The sequence below is a fragment of the Cynoglossus semilaevis genome, chromosome 3 (assembly GCF_000523025.1).
Source record: "Cynoglossus semilaevis isolate Cse_v1.0 chromosome 3, Cse_v1.0, whole genome shotgun sequence".
Taxonomy (NCBI): Eukaryota; Metazoa; Chordata; class Actinopteri; order Pleuronectiformes; family Cynoglossidae; genus Cynoglossus; species Cynoglossus semilaevis.
In genome coordinates, this window is record NC_024309.1 from 10,323,548 (window position 1) to 10,337,476 (window position 13,929).

Consider the following 13,929-nt stretch of genomic DNA (forward strand, 5'->3'; position numbering starts at 1 on the left):
ATCTTTGCAGGTGACTTCGGGGCGGATCCAAAATGGCGGTAGTTGCAGTGGCCAGCAGTAAAAGCAGTGAATGAAGTCAGCTGATCTTAGACTGCTGTCACGCATCGCTGTATCCATCTTTTCTCAGCTCCAGCAGGATACTTAAACACCACTTTACCATCATACGGTACGTCTCATCTCGGTTTATTTGTCTGCTTTGCCAAATATCATTACATTATTTACGACCCTTTACTTCTCTGCTTAATTATTTTTGCTCAAACACCAAAGGCAGCAAAAATACAAGGCCGAGAGACCTGTCCTATCGTTTTAATACTACCAAATGATACACAGTGTCTTTAGCAAATGTATCTTATTTTATTAACAACAACGAGTGTTTAACATCTATATAAATGTACGTAGAATGTCGCCGTAGGATTTAGCCCGTTTTGCTAACATATGTTACTTCTAAAGATCAAACAATGACCAAGATAAAAATCATCATCTTAACCACATTAAACGCCGACTCTTTTATTCATGGTCCTATATTTAAAATGCTATTTTGTTTAAATACATGAAAGTAGCTAACAGTATTAAAGTGTAATTAACAACAGTGCGTTAAGGTTTCAATGGGGTCATGTCACCTACATGTAACATTTCTTAGCATATTTGTGCACATACATGAAATATGTATGCACATTCAGAGAGAGAAATAGAAGTCTACCTCTTACACATTTATTTTATTTATTATTGTCTCATTAGGAACATGTTTCGGTCCCTGTTAAACTTTCTGGCTATAAAATGAAGAAACACACGTCTCCATTATTGCAAGAATCAATGTTCACCTGTGTTCTTGGTATTCTCAGTGATTTTCTGATCACTCTCAGTAAATGAGCAAATACAGCAGCTAAGGTCAATGTGGCAGTAATGAAGGATAGAGTTATCTTTAGTAAACCACATTTCTATTTAGTTTTGTGGTGGACACCAGACAAGAGATTTTTCCCAGTGTTTCCACACACAGACACGCTGTGCTTTCTTATAATGAATCATACTAGTTTCCACTTCCTCAAAGAGATTCACAAACAGAGGTCATGTGCCAGGATCATATGATCAACTCTGTGTGTGTGTGTGTCTATATCCTTTCTTCCCCTTTAAACACTTTAAACACATTGAGTTAAACACACTGATGTTGGTGTTTCACCTTTTGAAATATGTGTTTAGTAGTTATATAATAATAATCATTATTTAGATGGTGTGGTAAGAAATGAGGCAATGCATTATCTGTGATCTTTGATAATTTAATCAGCAAAACAATGGGCCCTGTCTTCAGTTTCTTTGAAGTCTTTTAGAACACATGTGATACAACTTAACAAATCAATATCTCACTTCAGAGTGTTTGTGATGAGTGTAGTGTATACATTAACCACACACACACACACACATTTATATATGAAATAATTGGGGTTTTTGTGGCCATGTTTCTGGTTTCATTTTAAAGACTAGAATTATTCCAGTGCAGTTGTTTTTACTGCAGTTGCCTGATGGTGGAGCTGCTGCAACTTTGCACAGATGGTCTGAGCAGCCGTGTGTGAACAGGAAGATCTTTGCATCGGTGGGAAGGACAAAAAAAGGGCATACACATAGTGCATGTATCCGGTTGAGGGATGTGTGAGGTACAGGCAGATTCTTATTGATGAGTTCACTACTTCTAACTCTGCTGAAGCTGAGGCTCGGTGTTTGAAGGATCAGTGCTGTCACGACTAAAGGCTGCTCGCGGTCGTGTTGTTCCTCTGAGTCTGTGAGTTGTGATTAGAGAAGTGGAGACTGTATTTTTATTAAATGTTCTCTTAAGCTGTTATTGTTGTAGACATTTGAAGGACTAACGGAGGACAAGCCTATGTGGGATTCCCTCCTGATAGTGTGAGTGGATCAGGCTACCGTTACACTGACCGTGAGGTGTGAGCAGCCAAGGAGGAGGGCCTTAATCAGGCTGTAGTGGGCAGTGATACTGCTGTTTTTTTAGGGATGTTCTAATCTGTCAGCGCAGGGTGAAAAAAAAGACAGATTGTAAAAATATTTTTAGTAACAGCGTCATGGTAAATCAGTGCAAAAACAGAAAATAGCATTGAATACCTAATAGTTTTTCTAAATTGACTACAATGTGAGAGTAGCAAATGTTGTTATATATTCTTTTTCATAATCTCTTCCCATTTTCTTTTTCACGTAATTTCTTTTTCCCTTCTCTCTTCACAGTTAGACCAGCAAATCTGTAAAGATGGACATGTCCAAGCTGCCTAAGATCAGGGATGAGGAGCGAGAGAGTCAGTTTGGATTTGTTCATGGAGTCTCTGGACCAGGTCAGAGGCAACATTTTATGTTTTTATTTATTTTTTATTTTGTTGAGGTAAATCCATACAGTGTCATTATCATGTTGTATTTTGTGTTTCCCAGTGGTGACGGCTACAGCTATGGCAGGAGCAGCCATGTACGAGCTGGTCCGTGTCGGCCACAGTGAGCTGGTGGGAGAGATCATCAGGCTGGAGGGAGACATGGCCACCATCCAGGTCTATGAGGAGACCTGTATCCTTACTGTCCAGAAGTGCACATCCAAGTTTACAGTGTGGTGCTGAGATGACCCGGGGGGGGGGGGACATATTTTCACCATTGTCGTAAACCCATCTGCACTGGAATGCTTTCCTCATACCTGCCCGGCACCACAGTCATTTCTCTGCCACTGCTTGAAAGAACAGTGAATTATTTGAATGCTGTTGCATTAGACCTAAGAGGACACTTAGGTTACATTATTGTGCTGTTCTAGACTCCTTCATATGTATGTAGTTTTCCTGACCCTAGTACAGCTGGTGTGTCTGTTGGAGATCCAGTGCTGCGGACAGGGAAGCCTCTCTCTGTGGAGCTGGGCCCAGGAATCATGGGTTCCATCTTTGATGGTATCCAGCGACCCCTGAAGGACATCAATGACATCACACAAAGTATCTATATTCCCAGAGGAGTTAATATTGGCGCTCTGAATCGAGACCTGAAGTGGGAGTTTACTCCCGTCAAGAGCCTGCGGGTGAGTGTCTTTGCAGACGCACAGGGATTTGTCTGGTATCTTAGAGTCACAGTTTTATGTTTTGTCCTGTGTCACTGCAGGTTGGCAGTCACATCACGGGGGGTGACATCTACGGCTCGGTGTTTGAGAACTCCCTCATCAAGCACAAGATTATGCTCCCACCCAAAAACAGAGGCACTGTGACCTACCTGGCTCCCCCCGGCAACTACGACGTCAATGTGAGTCCCACTGAAGGATGTTTCTTTGAATGGGTTTTTTGTATTTTTCCATGTGTTAATGGTGTTTATCTTATGGGCTAGGATGTGGTGATGGAGCTGGAGTTCGAGGGGGTGAAGGAGAAGTTCACCATGGTCCAGGTGTGGCCTGTCAGACAAGTGCGTCCTGTCACGGAGAAGCTGCCTGCCAATCATCCACTGCTGACTGGACAGAGAGTGCTGGATGCTCTGTTTCCGTGAGTCTGGCCTTTTCATGTTTTGAGTCATAGCAACCAATGCTATAAATAGAGCACATAGGAGGTGGAGAAGAAGATTCTGGCAGGACAGAAAAGAAATGCAAAAGGAAATTTATGTCTATTTAGGAATAGAATGAAATTTTTGCTGCCTCTTTTATTTATGTCTATTTAGGAATAGAATGAATTTTTTGCTGCCTCTTTTTCATCTTCCATGATTTTTTTTTTTTTTTTACTTATTTTCTTTTCATTACGAAGATGTGTGCAGGGAGGAACGACAGCCATCCCAGGAGCCTTTGGGTGTGGAAAGACCGTCATCTCCCAGTCGTTGTCCAAGTACTCCAACAGCGACGTCATCGTCTACGTTGGCTGTGGAGAGCGTGGTAACGAGATGTCTGAAGTACTGCGAGACTTCCCTGAGGTAATGAGTTACAACAGTAATCTAGTTAATCTAGTTAGAGGTTCTTTTCCCGTGACTCTTGTTGTTACCTTTGTTTGACAAACAGCTAACCATGGAGGTTGATGGGAAAACAGAGAGCATCATGAAGAGGACAGCGTTGGTAGCCAACACCTCCAACATGCCTGTAGCTGCTAGAGAAGCCTCCATTTACACAGGTAAACAAAAGAGAAGGAGAATGCACTCCGTCGCCCAGGTGAACTGATCAGCAGTGGCAACACCCGCAATCTAACTTTTCTCTAGGAAAGTAAAGGCATCACTTGACTCTGATATTTTAGTTCATCTTGAACAGAGGAGGGTTGTTTCTTTTGGTACACACATTGATGTCCACTCTGTTTACCTGGTTAACAGCCGTGCCACAGGCATGTACTGTACTACCTCAGAACAGGTTTTACTACACCAAGAAAGCAGCGACTGTGTACAAATAATTAGTGTGGTGTGAATAGTGTGCCTCTGTAGTTTGAGTCTTCACCTGGTTTGAGTCTTCACCTGAACTCATCATCATCATCATCATCATCATCATCATCATCATCATCATCATCATCATCATCATCATCATCATCATCATCATCATCATCATCATCATCATCATCTTCTCACCTTCTCATCTTGTTGTAGATAAATCTTAGTGACACTGACTGTGTGTTTTTGCAGGTATCACACTGTCAGAATACTTCAGAGACATGGGATACAACGTGAGCATGATGGCCGACTCCACCTCCCGTTGGGCCGAGGCTCTCAGGGAGATTTCTGGACGTCTGGCTGAGATGCCTGCTGGTAAGTTTAAATGTCTGCCACAGAAATGACTGAACGTAAAAGGCAGGTTGATGAAAAGGTAATGGATTTCTAAAAGTGTGTAATGAAAGGTTTCAGTGGTTTTTGTTTTCTATTTGGGTTTCTTTTTATGAGGGATAAAAGGTTAGACTCAGACTCTGCTGAATAACTGCTGAGAAGAAAATGGTTTTGAAATGTTCGGTTTCTGCTTTCTGAAGGGAAGTGACAAGACTTCTGTGAAATTCACAAAATTTCTGCCATCTTCTGCTCATTCTGAACACAACCTCCTACTTCCTTCTCTGTCTTCTCTTATAACTGCCTGATGTTATGACATGTCAGAAAGCTTAATGACTTTGAGGCTAAACATTTTTGCAGTAACAAAATCTCAGCTCACAATATGTGTCACCTACGTTTTAAAAAGAAAATAATTAAACTAATGTTTTACAGAGCATATCTAAAAACAGAAGCATGAACTCAGTTAAACTAGCATAATTGCAATACAAATATATTTTTATTAGTTTAATCAATGATAATAGTTGCAGCTCAGTCTTTGCCTACTGCTAAGGCATCTGAAAATAGACGTTTAAAATGTGTGGTGATTTTACATGAGGAATGGTAAATGTAAATTGGGTTCTACAGTGTTTAAATTAAAACTCATAAGTCAGTAATAATAAATGAAATATATACATGTTTCAGTCACCAAATATTTTTTAAAAATATATTCATTTTTAATTCAAAATTTGAATGTTTTGCACAGCTTTATTTAATCTTATTTCTTTTTCTTTCTTTTTCTTCCGTCCCCTCCTTTTCACATCCACAGACAGTGGTTACCCTGCCTACCTGGGGGCTCGTCTGGCCTCTTTCTACGAGCGTGCGGGCAGAGTGAAGTGTCTGGGCAACCCAGAGAGAGAGGGATCCGTCAGCATAGTGGGAGCGTAAGTGAAGTTATTACACTATTGGATCACTAGGGGGAGACATAACTCCATTTGTAATATTTGGAGCTTGTGCGTAATAAAATACATTTTTTCTTTTTAACTCAACAGTGTTTCACCCCCTGGTGGTGACTTTTCTGATCCAGTGACTTCCGCCACACTTGGTATTGTTCAGGTAAATAATCAAATTTTGACTTTACAGTTACTTAGTGAAAATTATAGATTCAATGTCAATGCTTTTTTTCCCTAAAGGTCTTCTGGGGTTTGGATAAAAAGCTTGCACAGAGGAAACATTTCCCTTCTGTAAACTGGCTCATCAGCTACAGCAAATACACCCGTGCTCTGGATGAGTATTACGACAAGCATTTCGCTGAATTTGTGCCCCTGCGAACCAAGGCCAAGGAGATCCTGCAGGAGGAGGAGGACCTGGCAGAGATCGTGCAGCTTGTTGGAAAGGTTTGATCTTTGAGACCCTTTGATATTCATCCAATTAGCACATGCAAATGCAAACACATTCCCTCTACTGTTTATCTGCTTATGGTAAGACACAATTTTTGACTGAAAAAAATTCTAATGTAACAGGCATCACTGGCAGAGACAGATAAAATAACTCTGGAAGTGGCCAAGCTGCTCAAAGACGACTTCCTGCAGCAAAATGGTTACACTCCTTATGACAGGTGAGTCTGGTCTTCATCTGAAATAAATTCAAACTATGGTATCTTCATCTGAGTTAAGGGAATCTGAACCGTATGTGAATGATTCGTCTGTGGAGCATCAGCTGTATTTGACCTGTTATTACTCTTTTTCAGATTCTGTCCCTTTTATAAGACTGTGGGCATTCTCTCCAATATGATCGCCTTCTACGACATGGCGAGACACGCCGTGGAGACCACTGCTCAGAGCGACAACAAGATCACCTGGGCCATGATCAGGGAGCACATGGGAGAAATCCTCTACAGGATCAGCTCAATGAAATTCAAGGTATGTGTTTTTTGTAGGTTATTTTTCATAGGTTTTTAATTCTAAAAAAACTAATATCCCTCTAGAAAAGGCAGTTTAATGTGTTGGTTTGAGAAAAAAACTGGAACTTTCTGATGTTCAGTGATTCCAGCACATTGGATTTTATTGCTCTTGTCAATGTCAACATTACCTCCAGCACAAAAGATTCTCATTTGAATCATCAAACTTCAATTGTCAGGCTGAACCACACACAGAAAACCTACCTGAGTTTCCGGTGGTACATGAACATGACAGCAGAGGTGTCAGGAACTCTGCTTTTTCCCACATGTTTGAAAGCTTTTACCCCATGCTTTGACAGATTGCTTGTGTTTCTCCCTCTACCAGTAAAAGGAACAATGAGCCTTGTCAGAAGAATTTGATTTACCAGAAATACAGTCTAACCTTAAAAACACCACTGAGAATTGAGAACCACTGAGATGAATAATTGTATTTATTCATGTTGTCTCGCACATCAGTCATCTGTAGCACTTTGTACAAACGCAGGTCAATATTCAAGCGCTGTAGGTCATGGAGAAGCTCAGGCTTCGGTGTTTGTACGTTCCACCTCATTTGGATGTAATTGTGTGTCTGTACAGGACCCTGTGAAGGACGGAGAGGCCAAGATCAAGGCTGAGTACGCGCAGCTCCATGAGGACATGCAGAACTCCTTCCGTACATTGGAGGAGTAGACTCCTATCCTGTTTGACCTTTCCAGTCTTCATCTCCTCTCATCTCCAACACAGAATTACATTCCACCTCCTCCCACAAATCGTGTGCCCCCTGGTCTCGTGTGTGTGTGTGTGTGTGTGTGTGTGAGAGAGAGAGAGTGGTGCACATATTCTCATGTGGAGGGAAAAGAGAAAGATGTACTGTATTCATTATTGTTATTGTTGCCTCATACAGGCGTACTCTGGATCCTCTGCATGGTCATTGATCATATGTGAGTGTGTGTGTGTGTGTGTGTGTGTGTATTGATGTGAGATAGAGGGGCCTCTTCACCTCGTCTCCTCTGCCTTTCTTGTTTACATGATTTCTGCTCGTGTACCTGTGTTGCTCTCCCCCCCGTGGAGATTTGTTGGGTTGATGTATTGTAATTCACAGAGCATCTGTACAGAAGAGTATTGAATATACATTTAATAAGACCCGTCTATTTATTGCCAGCATTTTGACGTATCGGCTTTGTGTTCTTTGTTTTGTTTTTAGGGTTGTGTTTCATGCTGTGCTGTGTTGTGAAATTTTTTGCCGTGCGAATGTGTGTAAGAGTCGAACTCTCTGCTGTTCAATGCTTCCATCGTGTTACTCCTGAAGAATTAAAATGTGGAGAAAAGAAAACGGAGTCAGAGTGTGCTTCTGTGTGTTTGCCTCACTGACTTTATGGCTTAGAAGAATGCTTTAACACCAGTCTGTCTATGGACACTATGTTTATAGACAATGACATTGTCATTAATACACTTGCACAAAACTAAATTGTGTGTAGCTACTTAAGAGTTTAGTGTAAACCTAACAATAGAACACCTTTCTGCAAATGCAATTTTGATTTCAAATGACTCCTCCTCTACAAAGATAAACACATTTTCTTTACCTTTATGTACCTATTAAGAAAACGCATCAATAAATATGTTACATTGCAAAATGTTTGTACTTTTCAGGTTTAGGATACGCCTTGGGTACTATAGAGTTTTTGTTTGTTTTGTGGAAGTAAAATACGTGCATGTTACTTGATTAAAAAAAAGGTGGTCACCGGACCAGTTGCAGTTAACTTACTCCATGCAGCACCACGGGTTTTAACGTCGAACTGCGTAGTGCGTATACTAAAAACATCAGAGGCCAGTGGGCGGGACGGGATATAAACAAACGCTGTACTGTGATGGTACGTAGGCAGTGGGAGGAGCGACGTGCGTTGAATATTGCGCATGCGTATTAGTGTACCGGCGACATAAACGGTGGCCTAGCGAAGAAGGGATTACAGAGCCCGATTTGACAGGTCAGATAATAACTTAATAACCTTAACTGTATTTAGCACTAACGCTCAGTAGTTATAGGATTGTTTTAATTTTGACGGTTTGAGTGTTTCCGTATAAATAAACTGTCTCAAAAACTAACATTGACGTTGAAATTCTGGGCTAACGTTTGCTACATCAGTTAGCCATTATTAGCCTGTTAGCAGTCGGTAGAAGATTGTGCTAACGATGGCTATGACATTAGCTAGATGACTAGGTGTGGAGTACTATCTTTAACATCTTTTAGTTAAGTCGATGAGGGCGATATAATAACAGTAGTGATATGATGACAGCTCAGGTATCTGTCAAACGACGCACTATCAAGAAGAAACAGAAACCCTAACCAATTGGCCAGTATCCCCAAATGCCACCGTTTGTTTGATAAGAAAACATTTGCTTATGCGGACTTAACCAGTTGTCACTAGAAAGCTGATCGTTTGGGTAATTAATTATCATGTATGCTAAGTTGTTAAATCTTCTCCACACATAAATAACTGTAAAACACATACTGCAAGACGTAATTATATTGATGGTTTGTACTATAAAAGTTGTTTTATTAGTACACCACACGTCTAAAATATTTAAATATAAAATATATTTTTACTTTTTTTTTAAATGTAAAACATGTCTACTGCAAATCCGTGGCAATTAATGTATTTCTCCATCTCAGGCTACACAATGAGTCAGGGTAAGGACAATGCACGACTTAAGAGCTACAAGAACAAGTCTCTCAACACAGATGAGATGCGAAGGCGGAGGGAAGAGGAAGGTCTACAGCTAAGGAAACAGAAGAAAGATGAACAGGTGGGCAAAGGGCTTTGCTTATGCTACAGGAAACGAGTGGGTGGAGAGTTTTATAAATATTAAGAAAAGACTCATATTTGCTCCCCTAGCCACTGCAGAGAAACTTCTTCTTAAATTTTGCAAATAATCAGGTCTATTGAATGGATAGGGTACTTTGGCTGTGTTGTGGTCATTGCTTCTTATTGTATGAAACATTTTATATCGTTTTCTTTTAATTGAAACATCACAATTTATGTTCAGTACCAAAAAAAGCATTTGTTTTCCAGCTGTTTAAGAGAAGAAATGTTGCCACAGTGGAAGATGATGGGACATTGGAGGAAGATGGAATGGTTGACAGCGGTTACCTGGAGTCCCAGGTTAACAACATGGACCCACTCGTGGTAGGGGGCAAACAATCAAATTTCACATTTGTAAAACTGTAATATTTAAGTCAGATTGAACCATGACTGATTTGTGGTTTTACCTGAATGTGCAACGTTTTCCAGGGTGGGGTAATCTCTGAAGATATGACACAGATGATCTTTTCCAGTTCTCCTGAGCAGCAGCTAATAGGCACTCAGCGCTTTAGGAAACTCCTCTCGAAAGGTATGGGAACTGCTATTACTCTTTTTTGTTAGCTATTATTTGAATATATTTATTTATAGCTGTAGTTAGAATTAGCTCCAATGAATAGTTTAGTCAGTATTATATCCATCTTCTATCTACACAGAGCCCAACCCACCCATTGATGAAGTCATTGCTACACCAGGGGTGGTGGCTTGCTTTGTTGAGTTTCTGAAAAGGAGAGAAAACTGCACGTTGCAGGTAGAGTAACTCAGCAAATAAGCAACCATGCATAGATGATGAAATATTAGAGGGTTGACCAACAGACCATGATAAACAATTTTGTGTTTGAAATTGTTTTAGTTTGAAGCTGCTTGGGTATTGACCAACATTGCATCAGGTACATCTCACCAAACACGGGTGGTCATCCAGGCAGGAGCTGTGCCCATATTCATAGAGATGCTCAGCTCAGACTTTGAAGATGTGCAAGAGCAAGTAAGTATTTAAAGATATATCTCCTTTTCAACGCTTCCTTGGATTAGGAACTTCCCAGTGTGAGATATTGTTTTTAGAGTAACAATTACATTCAATATCCTGTCAAAACAATCCTATGTAAACATAAAAAAAATGTTATTGCAGCTTAATTGTGTAACTTCTGTAATGTTTTCACTTATCAGGCAGTGTGGGCTCTGGGAAATATAGCAGGAGACAGCACAGAATGCAGGGACTTTGTCATAGACTGTAACATTCTACCTTCTCTGTTGCAGTAAGTAACACCTGACTGATGCATCACTTTCTCCATACACTCCTCTTATTTAACAAAAACAACAGCCACAGTCTTTTGTTCTGTAAAAACATTTTGATGGAATTCCTCCTGCAGGTTACTGGCCAAACAGAATCGCCTGACAATGATGAGAAATGCAGTGTGGGCCCTGTCCAACCTGTGCAGAGGGAAAAACCCACCTCCTGACTTTAGTAAGGTAATATTTGGAGTGATATATTTTATCCTGATATCAAAAGCAGAACACTTTGTGTGCTGTCCACTCAACCTGTTGCTTTGCCCCATATGTTTTATGTCAGGTGTCCCCATGTCTCAGTGTGCTGTCCTGGCTGCTCTTTGTCAATGACACTGACATCCTGGCGGATGCATGCTGGGCGCTCTCCTACCTTTCTGATGGCCCCAATGACAAAATCCAGGCCGTTATTGACTCCGGAGTCTGTCGCAGGCTGGTGGAATTACTGATGTAAGTCTTTTGGTTTGGTTTCTGTTGTTTACAACACTAAGTTGATCCTAAACTGAGAAACCATTTTGTTGAAGGCACTCGGACTATAAGGTTGTATCCCCTGCGTTGCGAGCTGTCGGTAACATCGTCACTGGAGATGATCTACAGACACAGGTAAAAAGAAATAAGCTTGCTCAAATAAGTTGAACTTGTTGTGTATAAAGTGCTGATATTATTAATGGTTTCTGACTCGTAATCGAATAATATGTTATCTTATTGTTAAGGTGATCCTGAACTGCTCAGCGTTGCAGTCCCTGTTACACCTCCTGAGCAGCCCCAAGGAATCCATCAAGAAAGAGGCTTGTTGGACGATCTCCAATATCACTGCAGGGAACCGAGCACAAATACAGGTGTGTTCATGTGTCGCTTTTACATGTAAAATGTTGAACCCCGTGGTTTTCAAGTGAACATTTAAATTTTTTTTGTAGATGGTAATAGATGCAGGTCTGCTTCCTCCTCTGATCAATATCCTGCAAGTAGCAGAGTTTCGCACAAGAAAGGAGGCTGCATGGGCCATTACCAATGCCACCTCTGGGGGCTCTAGTGAGCAAATTAGGTAAGACCAAATGTTATTTTTCAAACCTAAATGAAACATGAGGTGAGGAACATTCAGTACTCTCTTTGAAATGATCGTACAAATGAACAGCAGCTTAATTACAGCAAGCTTTAATGTTGAGAAGAAATTAAATTAGAGCATCATGAGTGTGATGTGACTTCATTCACTAATAGATGGTTTGTGCATTGTAAAAGGTGAGCAACTACAACTTTTTCTGTTTTTTCCTCTTTAGGCACCTAGTTGAACTGAACTGCATAAAACCACTGTGTGACCTGCTCACACTTATGGACTCCAAAATAGTCCAGGTTGCTCTTAACGGCCTTGAGAACATCCTGAGACTGGGAGAACTGGAAGCCAAGATAGGAGGAGGCATCAATCCTTATTGTGCCCTCATTGAAGAGGCTTATGGTAGGTGTTCTAACATGAGGGTTTGCACAAAGAATTTTAAGTTAAATTAATTTTATTTTAATGAAATGTCACATGCTGTGCAATAGAATTAAACGACGAATATGCCACCATTGATTCTTTGACTAGGTTCACAGTTGGCACAGTTAAAGGTGTTAGTCGGGTAGTACCAGGATGTGAGGTGGCGAGGAAAAGTGGCCATCGCCTGGTTTCTGCAAGTCCTAATGTTTGACATATTGATTCACTAAAATGTGTTTTCCTGCTGGTCAGGTTTGGACAAGCTGGAGTTCCTGCAGGGTCATGAGAACCAGGAAATCTACCAGAAAGCCTTTGATCTGATTGAGCGCTACTTCAACAGCGATGACGAGGATGCGTCCCTGGCCCCTGCCGTGGACCTGCAGCAGCAGCAGTTCCTCTTCCAGCAGTGTGAGGCCCCGATGGAGGGTTTCCAGCTATAACACCTCATCCTCCCTCCTTGTTCCACCTTCATACTCACCACTGCTCATTTTCTCTTGCTCTCTTCCCACTGATCAAGGGCGGATGACAACCCCTGTTGATCGGCTTGTAATCATGATAATGTTACCATTACAGTAGCACATACAGTGTGAGCATATGTCCGACGTGGGTCGGGTTTTGCAGTCTTGTCAGCCAGTCACTCATTCAAGGCTCAACTCAATGTCTGGATTCCTCCACACCCAGAGTCCTCCAGTCTGCCCACCCCGCAGCATCTCAAGACTAGATTTTTCCCTGCAGCACCTTCCTCAATTCTTTTTCTGCATTCCGACCTCAGTTCATCTGAAATACAAAGGCTTTTGTCTATGTTCAGAAGGGAGTGTTGTTCCCCATCTCTGGTTCAGTGGGAGTTCTAGGACCGCTCTGCTTGTCTGATTGATGAATCAATGACTTACAAGACAAACAATCACAGACGCTTTTTTTTTTTTACCCACCTACAAGTGTTCTCACCTAAACACTGGACTGACCATGAGACGTTGACCGCACAACAGTGGTCACTGGACTGAACTGCCCACTGCAGAATTAAGTGGCCAGTCCCAGCCCCTGAGACAAAACTGACTAAAAAGCACTTGGATGACTCTCAACAAAAAAGGAGAATTTCCCACATTCTCTCTCTCTTTCTCCAGCCTTTGGATTGAATGACCACAGACTGACAAATCAGGAACTTAAAAATGTCACTAAGGGGAGGCGTTTGTCAGCGACAACAGGACATGCCCTGCTCGTGTTCCATCCTGGATCTCATATTATACATTCCTTTTTTTCCAGAAGTGGACTTTTTCACCTGCATAGGCCCCATCCTGAAGAGTTCAGACTGCCTCCTCCCTCTGGTGTGACATGAATAAACCCCATGGAACTATGGGATTCGGAGTCTTCCCTCGCACTGAGACAAATGAACAGACTTGGACAGACAAAAACAGACTTTTACCCTGGATTCTGTCCAGCAGCAAACCAGCGGGAATTTTATTGTCTTTCTATAATTTCATTTAATTTTCAGCACTTTAGTTCAGGACTGAAGCCTCAATAAGAGTTCTCGTAGTTTTTACTATTTAATTGGTTGATGAGACCACTCCTCCCTCCTCAGGTAGAGGTGCAGTGGTGTAATCTGTATCCTTGGTCCCCTCTGGTATAACAAGGATTATAATGTCCCTCACTGTTGTCCCTACAAA

The 13,929-nt window shown here is 41.3% G+C and overlaps 2 protein-coding genes across 4 annotated transcripts; both read left to right on the plus strand.

The window, feature by feature from the left end:
* The first annotated feature begins 10 nt into the window (after positions 1-10).
* On the plus strand, positions 11-7,991 carry atp6v1ab (ATPase H+ transporting V1 subunit Ab). Of its 2 annotated transcripts, none has more exons than XM_017031521.1 (15): positions 11-166; positions 2,230-2,333; positions 2,428-2,556; positions 2,835-3,049; positions 3,130-3,267; positions 3,349-3,500; positions 3,756-3,918; positions 4,004-4,112; positions 4,609-4,731; positions 5,549-5,663; positions 5,772-5,835; positions 5,913-6,116; positions 6,243-6,337; positions 6,470-6,641; positions 7,256-7,991. In XM_017031521.1, the coding sequence occupies exons 2-15, from the start codon at positions 2,252-2,254 to the stop codon at positions 7,346-7,348; spliced, it is 1,854 nt and encodes a 617-aa protein (XP_016887010.1). In that variant the 5' UTR covers positions 11-166; positions 2,230-2,251; the 3' UTR covers positions 7,349-7,991. The 2 variants fall into 2 exon arrangements, with proteins under 2 accessions (XP_016887010.1, XP_016887011.1); XM_017031522.2 differs by lacking the exon at positions 11-166 and adding an exon at positions 1,607-1,774.
* Positions 7,992-8,521: 530 nt separating this feature from the next.
* kpna1 (karyopherin alpha 1 (importin alpha 5)) lies at positions 8,522-13,643 on the plus strand. 2 transcript variants are annotated; one of them, XM_008307970.3, is made up of 14 exons: positions 8,522-8,643; positions 9,330-9,463; positions 9,730-9,843; positions 9,949-10,048; positions 10,173-10,267; positions 10,370-10,501; positions 10,684-10,772; positions 10,887-10,986; positions 11,087-11,250; positions 11,325-11,403; positions 11,514-11,639; positions 11,718-11,845; positions 12,078-12,253; positions 12,521-13,643. In XM_008307970.3, exons 2-14 carry the CDS (start codon positions 9,338-9,340, stop codon positions 12,706-12,708), a joined length of 1,617 nt encoding a protein of 538 aa, XP_008306192.1. In that variant the 5' UTR covers positions 8,522-8,643; positions 9,330-9,337; the 3' UTR covers positions 12,709-13,643. The 2 variants fall into 2 exon arrangements, with proteins under 2 accessions (XP_008306192.1, XP_008306191.1); XM_008307969.3 differs by lacking the exon at positions 8,522-8,643 and having other exon boundaries at positions 9,296-9,463.
* Positions 13,644-13,929: the final 286 nt, after the last annotated feature.